Source organism: Apostichopus japonicus, chromosome 11, assembly GCF_037975245.1.
Source record: "Apostichopus japonicus isolate 1M-3 chromosome 11, ASM3797524v1, whole genome shotgun sequence".
Classification (NCBI taxonomy): Eukaryota; Metazoa; Echinodermata; class Holothuroidea; order Aspidochirotida; family Stichopodidae; genus Apostichopus; species Apostichopus japonicus.
In genome coordinates, this window is record NC_092571.1 from 17,492,646 (window position 1) to 17,506,732 (window position 14,087).

The 14,087-nt window shown below is 37.7% G+C and overlaps 1 protein-coding gene across 2 annotated transcripts in view; it reads left to right on the forward strand.

Annotated features, from left to right (window-relative positions):
* LOC139975657 (uncharacterized) overlaps positions 1 to 13,386 on the forward strand; it is a 33,370-nt gene extending 19,984 nt beyond the window's left edge. For both annotated transcript variants that reach the window (XM_071983744.1, XM_071983745.1), the window contains exons 3-5: positions 10,558 to 10,701; positions 11,769 to 12,168; positions 12,553 to 13,386. In XM_071983744.1, coding sequence (XP_071839845.1) covers positions 10,558 to 10,701; positions 11,769 to 12,168; positions 12,553 to 12,805 — 797 coding nt within the window. In that variant the 3' untranslated portion in view covers positions 12,806 to 13,386. The remainder of the gene's footprint in view (positions 1 to 10,557; positions 10,702 to 11,768; positions 12,169 to 12,552) is intronic.
* The last annotated feature ends 701 nt before the right edge of the window (positions 13,387 to 14,087 follow it).

Sequence of the window (14,087 nt, forward strand, 5' to 3'; positions counted from 1 at the left end):
TAGGTTTAGACATTCACGGCCATTATCTTCTTTTTTTTTTTATTGACGTAGGCAACAGGATTCAGAAGCTGCATTTAGAAGAAAAAGTGCAGTAGGGCATCAACAATGAATGATAGGGCATACAAGGGAAATGCTTTCGTGTAGCAGTGTGTACTGTAGGCTTGTGTGGCATATGAATGGCAGTTAAACTGCATCAAAGTACAGGTCACTTGAACAGTGGTAAAATGTGTGTATCATAAAATGGAAATTAGGAGGGACATTAGGGGTTTTCCTTTTTCAAAGACGGTCTATAGGCCTCAACAAAAGAAAAGTTTCATTAACCTCCAGGATGTATTGGCTGGTGGATAATCCATCAACTTTTACTGAGTCCTGAATACTTTTGAAGAAAAAAAAAAATAGTTAAGAAGATCTTTTGCATTTAACTTGCTCTGAGAGTGTTGATAGTACTTTCCTTTGAATGATCTGTAACCTGTGAAAAACATCCAAATTGAATTTCGAAAAATAAAATATAAGAAAAATCAAACATTTGTATGGGCCTTTCATATTAGCTTGACTTAAAAATATAGTATATATATTTACTCTAGTTTAAGTAGTTCAAACTAGAAATATCCAAATTCAATCAAACTGTGCATTCTAGTGTGATATAAACACTGTAATAAATACACACTGTAATAAACACAAGAGAAATTGTGATTTATCAGTGTCTGAAATATTCATGATCTTTGTTTATATAGCAGATTCAGAAGATGGGATAAGGTAATCATTTTTTTTTTCCGTCTGCTTATCATTAAAAGCAGATGTTATTGTCTCTTGTCAAAACATTCCCGTCATTCACAATGCAATGTACCAATTGCCATATTATGGATTTACCCAATATTTGTTTGTAGGAATTTTAAATTCTATCAGAGATGTCTGAAATAATATGTGCTTATCAATATGCATGAAACACTTGCATTTTGTGTGTCAATAATGTTTTAGTACAAATTTGTGGTTTGACAGTAAACTAATATTTTATGATGCAGTAATAATACAACGACAACGTAATCTTATATGCAATCCGGAAATAAAATAAATTAGTTTTTTAGATAATCGCTTTCAGAGGTAAGACAGACGAGTGCAATTTTCTTCCAAACTGTAATTTGCTGCTTGTTGTTGTCAAGAAAATTTGCGGTAATGATTATTTAAAGCACTTTAGAAAAGTGCTCTGTCCATTAATAATTAACAGAGTACTGCTTGAAAGTCGTATAGCTCCGCTCAATTAGACTCCATGGTTGTTCTCTGCCATCGAACCTCGCTTGAAACATTTTTGTTTGCGTGCACGAAGTCATCGAAGGCCGTACGTATGTATATATATATATACGCTTCTACAATTCCCTCTGGCTCTGGAAATATTTGCATTACAGAGCATCTTCAATATTTTTTGAGAGGCGGCTAAACTCCAGAGGCGGGTTGAAGTCGAGGAATTATATCAGAAAAACAAATCGTCGAGATGATAACTGTCATCTTCGAGCGACTTGGGAAAGTCAGCGATGCCGCATATTGCCGATCGCTTTGACAGGTCATGTCAACAGAGAATTGTGCATGGCATTTAGGAAGTGCAAATATTCTCACCCAAGATGCAAACAAAAGTCAATTTAATATCTGTATGTATTTGTAATAGTAACTGCCATACAGCATATAGGTGTGATCAGTTCTTGAAGTAATATGTAACTTTAATATGTCTGTCATTGAAATCTGGAGTACTTTACAGTACATAAGGGAGAATAGAAAATCATACCAAAAAAGTAAGACTTTTTTTTCTCACTTTGCGGTATTTGGAAACTTGATAGTAATATGCAAGTTTAATAGGTCTGTCCTTGAAATCTGGAGTACCTGTACAGTACATAGGGGAGAATAGTAAAATTTACGAAAAATTTAGATTTTTTTTCTCTTTACAGTATGTGGAAACTTGAAGTAATATGCAACTTTAATAGGTCTGTCGTTGAAGTCTGGATTACCTGTAGGGGAGAATAGTAAATTTTACGAAAAATTTAGAATATTTGTTCACATTACAGTATGGAAACTTGAAGTAATATGCAACTTTAATAGGTCTGTCATTGAAGTCTGGAGTACCTGTACAGCACATAGGGGAGAATAGTAAATTTTACCAAAAAGTAGAATTTTTTTCCACTTTACAGTATGTGGAAACTGTCTTGAAGTAATATGCAACTTAAATAAGTCCGTTGAAATCTGGAGTACATTACAGTACATAGGGGAGAATAGTAAATCATACAAAAAAGACTAATCATACAAAAAAAACTAATCAGTGTGTGGAAACTTGCAACTTAGTGCATGAAAATAACATAAATTTATACATACAGTACATTACCTGATGGGAGGGTGTTTCGTATGTGGTATCTATGCTCAACACTACCGTAGATACTGTTAATTGTCCAGTGTGTCTTTAGTGATAGATTTTTTCCCCACATATATACAGTATGTACAGCTAGTTATTGCCTGCAGTTGTGAATGAGAAACGTTGCCATAGTCATGTGAAGGAAGGGTGCTTGGTGAGTTAAAATATTTTATAACTACCATAATGGCACTTGTTATGATGTAGCATGTTACTTTAAAGGTTAACTACGCTAATTGATGTTATGCAATTCTTTAATGGTGTATTATAATGCTAATTTGTAAACGTAAAGCACAATCAGTGCAGTTCTAAGCTACGGTCGAGTAACCTCACCGAATGCCATATATATTAGTTTTCAAGGAGTGGCTCGGTCTCTTCTCCCAGTGGCACCAACCTATACGTCACGCCACGTATCACAACGATGTCTGCATAGCCCTTACAAAACCTACCTTTTCCGTTCCGGCCTTTCTTCACCATGTCAACCACGCTGTGTGTGACTTACTCTTAACTCTCTTTTGGATACCATTCTTCTGAACTTATTATTTACCTTACCTGGTCCTGTTCTCTATACCGGAGCTGTTATTTATACGAAAAGCGCCTTCCGGAATCTTCCAGACACACCCGCACTCCGGTTACAGACTACCCTGGGATTTGACACCCCGACGGAGAGCCCAGCGGTAGCGAGGTACCTTGCGTGCGCGCTAAGTTAACTTTAAGTATTAAGGTATGTGTATTTATGCTAAGTTATATATTTTTGTTACCAAGAGACACGCATTAGATTCTTTTAAAACAAAACCTATCTAACCTACTTTATTGTGTTCGTTTCCCAAACCATGATATCTGGACTTCGTAACAGATATTATTTGGGGGCCTATCCGGGAAACGAACAAATTGGCTAAACTTGCAAATTTTTCAAAATACGAGATTAGCAAAATTTGCATCTAATTAGTGTCTCTTGTCTTATTAGTGTTTCTATGTATGTAATAGCGGTGTATTTATATTTCGCTATGGCCTTTACAACGGCTGAAGCATTTGTATCACATACTGAATTGACTATAGAGAATGTAGATGATTTATCCAAAGATAATCTCCTAGACTTAGCTAAACACCTTAGTATCGTAGTACCTCCAGCTGCTAAGAAACCTCAGTTGAATCGTATAGTTGGTAATCATTTACTAAAATGGGGTTTCATCAAAGGAAAAGGGGAGGATATGCCAAAATCTAATGAAGAAAGTGAAGAATTAAAGAAATTAACAATCCAATTAAAGATTAGGGAACTAGAATTGCAAAACGAAAGAGAGATACGTGAAAGTGAAAAGTTAAAGATAGAGAACGAATTTAGACTGAAGGAATTAGAACATGAAATGGCTCTTAAAATGCTGGAAACGAAAAGTCACATAGGGCAATCTTCATCGTCTTTTGATTTCTCTAAGAACATAAGGCTAGTTCCTCAGTTTGATGAAAATGACGTAGACAGATTTTTTACATCGTTTGAAAATTTGGCGAGAAAGTTAGGGTGGCCTAACAAATATTGGACCACATTGCTTCATAGTGTATTCACAGGAAGAGCAAAAGACGTTTACACGTCATTGTCGTACTCTGTAGGTTCAGACTATGTAAAAGTCAAAGAACGAGTCTTAAATGCTTACCAGCTAGTACCAGAGGCATATCGTCAAAAGTTCAGAAATACAAAACGCAAAAGTCCAGATCAAACGTATGTAGAATTCAGTAGAACAAAATCGGAACTATTTGATAAGTGGCTTGCTTCTAAGAAAGTTGGAGTAGATTTTGAGCTATTAAGAGAGTTAATTTTGATGGAAGAATTTTGTAACTGTCTTCCAAGGGAGATTAGAACTCATCTTTCAGACAGGGGGGTAGAGCAAATGGAGAAAGCTGCCATTGTTGCAGATGATTATGAGCTGGTTCACAAGAGCTCATTTGGTCAATCCCAGAATCCCAGAGTTCCAAATTATTTCAAAGGAAAGGGCAAATATGGGAGATCAGGAGAGGGCAATGATTCTGACACAAGAAGGGGTAGTTTTGGAAATGCAGGTTCCAGAAATAGGCCCACGTGCAGTTTTTGTCACAAAATTGGCCATGTTTATGAAAGTTGTTTCAAACGGTTGAGAGAAATTGAAAAGCCAACGGCGTTTATTGCCAGTAAACAAAAGTTAATTATGGGATCCCCACTCATTCAACCGAACTATGTTAAGGACAATAGCATATTTTCGAGAAGCAAGCTTTCTAGTAGTCAAATTGAGAAAATTAGGGCAAATCTCAAACCACATGGCTACGATAATTTTATGTCAGTTGGCACTGTTACTAGGCCAGGCACTACTGATTTTTCAGAAATTCATATATTGAGGGATACTGGGGCATCACGTTCTTTGATGTTGCGTAATGTGTTTTCCCCAAGTCATGGCGTAGAAACCAGTCCAATGCATGTGTTAGTAAGGGGTATGGGAGAGGATACCGTGAGAGCCCCCCTCGTTAAACTTCAGCTCGATTGTGAGTATGTCTCTAAGGTAGTCGAGATAGGAGTAGTAGAGAGGTTGCCGGTCGACGGTATAGATTTTCTCCTTGGCAATGATATTGCTGGTGGCCAAGTCCACACTTCCCCCTGTGTCCATGTATGTAACCAACCTCAGTCTAATGAGGAAACAGAACGGTTGTTAACAGAATTTCCTGGTATTTTTCCGGCTTGTGTAACAACTCGTTCTATGGCTCTTAAAGCACCTAATGTGAATGATACTAATGTTCCAACAGGTGATGAATGTTTCCAACTGGCAGGAACATTCTTTGAAAATCTTAATGATTTATCTCGAGAAAATCAATTTAATAAGAATCCAGCAAAAAATGCTGATGTTGTCAAACCATTGGTTTTAGATCAACAACACTTGATCGAAAGGCAAAAAGCTGACGATCAAATCAAGAAACTTCTGCAATCGGTTCATACTGAACAGGAGATTTCTAAGATACCAGTAGGGTATTATATGTCAAAGTCTGGGGTGCTTATGCGAAAATGGCGGCACCCAGAAGTAGCAGCCAATGAAGAATGGCTAGTTTTTCATCAGATTGTTGTCCCGTCAGAGTACAGGGCTCATATCATTCAGGTTGCTCATGACCATGCAATGTCAGGTCATTTAGGCGTTAGGAAGACTAGAGATCGCATACTGCGGCACTTCTTCTGGCCAAAGTTATATAAAGATGTAAGTGAGTTTTGTAGAAGTTGTAAAACCTGCCAAATTGTAGGTAAACCAAACCAGAAAATTAAGAGTGCTCCCCTCATTCCTATCCCCGCAGTAGGGCAGCCTTTTGATAAAGTTATCATTGATTGTGTTGGTCCACTCCCCAAAACCAGGTCCGGTTTTATGTATCTTTTGACGATAATGGACGTGGCTACCAGATACCCTGAAGCAATCCCACTTCGAAATATTTCGGCAAAATCTGTTTCTGATGCACTTTTGAAGTTCTTTACCAGAGTTGGACTTCCTAGGGAAGTACAACATGATCGAGGTTCAAATTTCATGAGCGGGTTGTTCTCAGAAGTATTGCAAACACTAGGTATTCGGCAAACGGCGTCATCTGCCTACCACCCCGAATCCCAAGGTGCACTAGAGCGTTACCACCAAACCCTTAAAAATATGCTAAAAACGTTCTGTCACGAAAGTCAGATGGATTGGGATAAAGGTATCCACTTTGTGGTATTTGCAACTAGAGAAACACCAAATGAGTCTACGGGTTTCAGCCCCTTTGAGTTAATTTATGGGCATGAGGTTCGTGGGCCTTTGAAGTTAATGAAGGAAAAGTGGTTGACAGATTCGCCTGCTGAGGTCAATGTACTAGATTATGTATCAGATTTGAATGAGAGATTGCACAAGGCTAGCAAATTGGCAAAGGATAATTTGTTAAAGAGTCAAGATCGAATGAAGAAAAGGTTCGATCAGAAGTCAAAAGAAAGAAGTTTTCAGACTGGGGAAAAGGTCTTAGTTTTACTGCCAGTACACGGTGAACCATTGCGTGCTAGATTCTCTGGACCGTATCGTGTTGCAAAGAAAATTAGTGATGTGAACTACATTATTGATACTCCTGGACGGCGTAAGTCTAACCGTCTGTGTCACATTAACATGTTGAAATCGTATCATGAGAGGGGAGAAGACAATTTTTGTGTGATGTCAGTAGTAGAGGATAATGGTGATGAGACAGAATTGTTGGAAAAGTACTTAAAAGTGACTAAAACGAACTCTGAAGTTCTTTGCAATCTTGACAGCAAGTTAGGTCACCTACAGCGGAATGAAAGGGAAGATCTGAAACGGTTAATCTCTTCGTTTCCAGTATTCTTCACGATATTCCAGGAAAAACAAGTGTATTGTTCCATGATGTTGATGTTGGGGATGCAAAACCAATAAAACAACACCCATATAGACTCAATCCTTCAAAACTATCTGTGGTTAGGAAAGAAATTGAATATATGCTTGAGAACGGGATTATTTCTCCTAGTCATAGCCCTTGGTCTTCACCTATATTACTAGTACCCAAGGAAGATGGATCCCAAAGGTTATGCATAGATTATAGGAAAGTAAATTCAGTGACAGTCACCGATTCTCATCCTATACCTCGTCTCGATGATTGCATCGATCGTATTGGGAATTCAAAATTTGTGAGTAAATATGACTTATTGAAGGGATACTGGCAAGTCCCCTTAACTAAAAGAGCTAAAGAAATTTCGACTTTTGTGACACCGGATGGTGTATGGGCATGTAATGTAATGCCTTTTGGCATGAAAAATGCACCAAGTACGTTCACCCGTCTCATGAACATAGTTTGTAAGGGTCTTAAAGGGTGTGGTACCTATATCGATGATGTTATTTTATATTCTGACAGCTGGCAATCTCACATAGAACAAACCAAGGTTTTTTTTGAGAGACTTACTGTAAGAGTGCAAACTTAACAATAAATCTAAACAAGAGTGATCTAGGAAAGGCTTCCGTTACGTATCTTGGTCATGTTGTGGGAGGGGGTAAGGTTTTACCCAAAACAGCTAAGGTTGAAGCAATTTATAAATTTCCAGTTCCTTCAAACAAAAAGGAACTAATGCGTTTTTTGGGAATGACAGGATTTTATAGGAAATTTTGTCCGAATTTTGCAGATGTGGCCAGTCCACTCACTAGCCTATTAGCAAAGAAAAATAAATTTTTATGGTCAGAATGTTGTCAGACCGCATTTGAGAATCTTAAACTCATTCTTATAAGTGAGCCTGTACTTGCGGCTCCAAATTTTAAGATATCATTCAGCATGACTATCGATGCAAGTGACGTCGGAGTCGGCGCTGTGTTATTTCAAGAGGATGACCAAAAAGTGGAACATCCTGTTATTTACTTTTCCAAAAAATTAAATCAAAGTCAACGAAACTATTCTACAATTGACAAGGAAGCATTGGCTCTTATTTTGTCTGTAGGGCATTTTGAAGTGTATCTTAACGGTCCATATCAAACTGTCGTACTGTATATACCGACCACAATCCATTGGTTTACATTAATAAGTTTAAGAACAAGAGTGCACGTTTGATGAGATGGAGTATTTTCCTCCAAGGGTATGACCTAAAGATAGTTCATATACCTGGAAAGGAAAACATATGTGCAGACGCACTCAGCCGTGTCGGTTAATTGTTTATATATGTGAGTGGTTAAAGTGTTTTTAATTTGTGTAATTATCATCACATGCTAAGTGTTTTCAAGGGAAAAAGACTCCCTTTTTGGTTGTATTTTTCCACTTTATGGGGGGGAATGTTATGATGTAGCATGTTACTTTAAAGGTTAACTACGCTAATTGATGTTATGCAATTCTTTAATGGTGTATTATAATGCTAATTTGTAAACGTAAAGCACAATCAGTGCAGTTCTAAGCTACGGTCGAGTAACCTCACCGAATGCCATATATATTAGTTTTCAAGGAGTGGCTCGGTCTCTTCTCCCAGTGGCACCAACCTATACGTCACGCCACGTATCACAACGATGTCTGCATAGCCCTTACAAAACCTACCTTTTCCGTTCCGGCCTTTCTTCACCATGTCAACCACGCTGTGTGTGACTTACTCTTAACTCTCTTTTGGATACCATTCTTCTGAACTTATTATTTACCTTACCTGGTCCTGTTCTCTATACCGGAGCTGTTATTTATACGAAAAGCGCCTTCCGGAATCTTCCAGACACACCCGCACTCCGGTTACAGACTACCCTGGGATTTGACACCCCGACGGAGAGCCCAGCGGTAGCGAGGTACCTTGCGTGCGCGCTAAGTTAACTTTAAGTATTAAGGTATGTGTATTTATGCTAAGTTATATATTTTTGTTACCAAGAGACACGCATTAGATTCTTTTAAAACAAAACCTATCTAACCTACTTTATTGTGTTCGTTTCCCAAACCATGATATCTGGACTTCGTAACACACTATAGAGATTGAGGGTTACAGTATACAGTATATAAATGCATACTGTAGTAATTACTTAGTATATAAAGGTACATAAGAATGTTAAGTATGTTGTACTGTACTATAAACCAATACTGTATTAAGCTCCTCAGTCTTTACTTTGCACAGTTTGTGCTTTTAACTGCAAATGGTAACTTTTCAAATGCCATTGAAGTCAACCCAATCAAATAGTTCCACCCAGCTGATTCCATCAAAACTATATACTGTATTCGTATTAATTAGAAACATTTTTCATGTTAATAAGAAACAAATTATGGTGAATTGAACAGAGTTGTGTGATATAATTTTGAGGCTAGTGACCCCACCCATTAATTAACCCTTCCGTTTTAACCTTTACTCAAAATCTCCCCGAGTTTGTCTAAATTTAAAGGAAAAATGGAAAAAAATGGGCAAAAATCTACATCTTTTTATTTTACAAGATATGTCTCGCTGGGTGCAGGCAACATAATTTTGAACTCACTCAACAGCTCAGCCATACTGAAAATTAATAAACGGCAGCACTCGGAGCTAAGCCATGATTCAATTCAATATGCCCAGGGCTGACAACACTTGAAGGTTATCCAGTTGTAGGCTTTAAAATAAATAATCAAAAAAGATTCACAACACTTCCCTAGTTACACAGATGTGGGATTACGTTTGGAATATCTGACAGCATATTTTAGCTTTGAGGGGTTCGGGGTTGGTAAAGGAGAAATTTTTAGTTGCAGTTTCAACAGCTATAGATAAAAAAAAAAAAAATCATTGTTCCTGAGGGTGGCTAAAAATGCTTGACGGGGAGGGGAGGCGTACAGGGGGAGGGGAGGAGGACAGGGGAATTGAGATGGGACAGGATTGGCATGTTGGAGGATTTTACAGTGTGGGAGAAAACCCACCTCGTGTGGAGGATAGTATTATGAGTGGAGCAGCCCATGAACCTGCTGTCAAATATAATATCTATTTTTTCTTTCATTGTCAGTGTTTTGTATATATATCCTTGAAAGACAAAATCTTACATCTAATGTGACTAACTCTTGTGCAAATTTCTAATGTGCAAAACTGTGAAGTTTACATACCTACAGTAATCTCATTGTTTCTTTTTTGTGATTTTGATGACGTAAAATTAGCAGATAATATTTTTTTTTCGGGTTCCACATTTTAACTCTGGTAGCTATGCATTTTACCTAAAGAATGTGTTACATAACCCACCTACATTGAATACAAAGAGCAATGCAGTTTAATACGCAGGAAAACATACCATTTGCTCATTTGAGAGACAGGCAGAGATTTGGATGGGGGAATGGGGAAGGAAGGGAGAGGTCGATTCTGAGGAGCGGGTCGTAGGAAAACAGCTCAAGTCGTTGCCCACTCTCCCCTGCCGACAAGTGTTTTTGTAAGAGTTTCTACTAGGTAAGATTTGTTCTGTTCTATTAAGAATGACGAATACAAACAGTGGCTTACAAATTTGGAAAAAACAAGGTGAATTTAATAATATCTAGATTACTGAGATGACAATAAAATCCAACCTACTTGTAAGTAAAGGTTAGGTTTAAATGTAGCTTCAAGAAGAACTCAATCATAACAGCCACCCTTTCAAAAATGAGAAAACAGATAATTTTATGCACATTGTTTTGTTTCCATAGTAACATGATAATCCACATTCTCAATTTTCATGTTTTTTTCATGTTTTTTTTCTTAGATCCGTTACCGATGAAGTTGAGAGCGCTACCCCAATCTTTCTGGCAGCAGCCTAACTCTGTAAATACGATGTCCCCTGGGAATATGTACCTGCCCGTCTTGCCCCCCTTATGTAAATCAGAACATTCCAACGTGGATCCTTCAGGTACGTATCAATTTCTCGGCAAGCAGAACTTTGTTGACAAGGAAGATGATTGTTCACTTTAGCATTTTATAAAAAAAATTTAAAAAAAAAAAAAATGTGTGTGGAATTTGAATCAGGCAACAATAGATTTGCTGGATTCTGTAAGAGTTTGATATATATATAGGCCTTTACACAGTAAACCAACATGAAAATCAACACATGGAGCTTTCAGTATTGAAATTGGTATTTTCTTTGTTTTATTAGGATGAGTGTTAGTTATTTGTAGCAGAGAGATAGCATAGAAAGTTTCAACATCCTACTTAAATTTTGAAATTTTGGTCCATTGGAATCCTATGGGAAAAATAACGGGCACACATTGACATATACACATAAACTTGACATACACATTGACATACACATTGACATACATAATATAAAACGGTTGTAACACATTGACATACATCACATGGCAGGCAATTTTTCATAAAGTTTAAAACATATATAGTCTTGGACATTTTCCTATGCTGGCATATAGTCAATGTAGATATATGTCAATGATTTGCAACCGTTGTATTTTCTTGCCGTATGTCGATGTTCAACCGTTATTTTCCTATAGGATTCTAATGGGCCATTTTTTCAAGATTTAAGTAGGAAGTTGAAACTTTTTTACTCTAGCTCTTTGCTTCAAATGAGTAATATTGAACATTACAGAACATTGGAAATATCAATTTTATGGGTGGAAAACCTCTTTGTGATCATTTCGTGTTGGTTTACTGTGTATTTGCCCATATATGTATCTGATTTGCAGAAAATGTTACTCATAAGCCAAACTGTATTTGTGACTACAGGGCGCAGTTAGGTTTTACTTTGCAAACACCTTATTTTTCCAACCTTTGGTCTAGCTGCTAAAAACATTTGCATATGTTGATTTTGCTTTAGTGGAAAAGTTTGATAAGCATGCCAGGAGTTGGAATGAAAAATATCAGTAATAATTTTTTTTTTTCAACATTTGTCTGTAGAACTGTGAAATGTTATATATATATTTTCCATCCTAACACTTCCTTTCCCTTTTTCCCCTTTTCTTCCAGAAATAAGACCAATATCTCCGACACTCGAGGATGATATGACGAGACCAAAACTGGAAGACCACAATTACACGACGATGGAAGTCCATCCAAAGACTTCCATCCTAAATAACAATAGCAATAAAGTAAAGGATAGAAACAGTGAATCTTACACGGTAGAAAGTACCGGTAAATCTGTCCTGAGTAGCCCCAGGGAGAGAGATTTGTTTCTCAGTAAGGACCCGGTGCAGGACTCTTCATCGCCCCTGGTGGTGAGGAGACACCACCCCGGCCGACCCACGGCGAGAATACTCAAAGTGTCTCCTGCCAGCCAAGAGCTTCTCATGAAATTGTTCGAAGGAGTCGAGGGAGGAGAAAAGGGACCTAAGAAAGTCACAGGGCCAAATATTCCAAGGAAATTCAGGTGAGCCCCAGTTTTTATATGGTTTGGGAGTAAAAATGATGTTTTTCTTTCAGAGTTTGGTCAAAGGAACCAGATCAATGTCATAGCTGATCATACATTAATAGGAGCACTTTGCTCACCAGAGGTTGTCATTCTTCACTCTCTTAAAGGAAGTAATATGCGATAGAAAAAGGTCTTATCTTGAGTGTACCATACTTCAGAGAGCCACTGTCATACTCGGTCCCTGTCACTGTGAAAACATTGTGAACCCACAGGGCCCAACAAGTCCTGACCAGTGTTTTCTAGCTCTGGTGTGTAGTAAAACCTTCTCAACCCATATGATACAACCATTGCAGTCACATAATGGAAGCCAATTTTGAGTTCATTTATTTATTTTTTTCCTAGACAAAGACAAGATTCCAAGCTATCTCAACCCACATCCAACAAACACTTGATAAAAGATCCTTACATGATCAATGCGGTCACGGACGGCCTCCTGCCGATGCTCTCGTTGGAAACCAGCAAGCAGAGTACAGCGCCCTCATCTCAGCTGGCCTTAGTGGCCTTGAAAGCTGGTGACAAAACCCTCACTCTGCCATCACTCAGCGTGGAACAAAATTACCCAGCCGTCTTGTCAGAATTGGTGAAAGCATTGTGATCAGTAAAAAGTCTCTTGTAAATCATGCAAATGTCATGTTTTGTGGGTGAAAGATAAAATTCATGAATTGGTTTATTTGAGAGCCGGAGTGCATGAATGGTATTATATACTGTGTAGCCCATGCTGATCGGCATCAGTGTGGAAATTTATACCTGTATGGTGTGGATTTTTCATGTCAGAGGTCAGGGGTTAAAAGTTACTTAAAAGGGTACTTGATAACCTTGTATTCTGTGCTGCTTGCTGCAGACACATCTTCTGCAATGATATTTCATTCTGCTTTAACACACCCTGTCACCCTGCTATGACAGGTTTTCTTTATTTATTTTTTTATGAAGTGCAAACATACTTTTCTGGCCATCAGTCAGTAATTGGATGTAGTGTTTGTCGAGGAGATTAACGAGGCGTGATGCATTAAGGGAAGAGCATCGTCGTCGTCGCTGTGAGAGTGTGTCATACGGTGATGTGATCTAGCATCTGCGAGAGACCATACGATTTCATTTAAACTAAGTACTCTGTTAATACGCTCTTACTACATATAACGACTGAAATATATGCAAGCTGTGTAAAGTCAGTGACGATTTTTGTCATGTAGCTTAGATATCATGCAATTTCATCCTGTTTTTTTTTTCTTTTTTTTTTGCCCTTGGTTATTTTGGAACACTCTTAAATTTTTCAATTTTGTTATGACTAGTGTAGAGTTTGTACGTTATATCTAACATCTGCATGATGGCATGGTTACATTGTAGATGTGAGGGTGGAGGGGGGGGCTGGGGTTGAGAGTGGATCAAGTTCGGTTTTCATGCCCAGGCTGATAATTCGATTCATTTTGTTTATACTATTCAGCTGTGCAACATATTAGTGGATTCTACTATCGTACTGTTGTTACTGGGCCGTTGGTAGTAAGAGTTAAATGCTATTCTGGTACCTGTATTGTAGTATTTGTAATTTTTCAATTTTCAATGGAAAGTTAAAAATCCACTCCTCCTTAGACTCCTTTAATAAGAAATCTTTGTATTAACAGTAGTGTAACTGATACTTACAGTACAGTAGATTTATTTGTTAGGTAAGCTATTTCTTTCTTCTCTCCCTCTTCGTTTTGACCTTTTCCTCCTTTCCCCCTCCCCCCCACACCAGCTTATGTATAATACACACGTAATTTAAGTAAATTGACAACAATTTACTTTTCTACTTTTGCTGTCAGTTTAATCTGCCAAATGAAGAAACCAGATTTGGGAAGTTTTTTCTTATGAATATCGAGATCAACATTGATTATTGCCGGAGG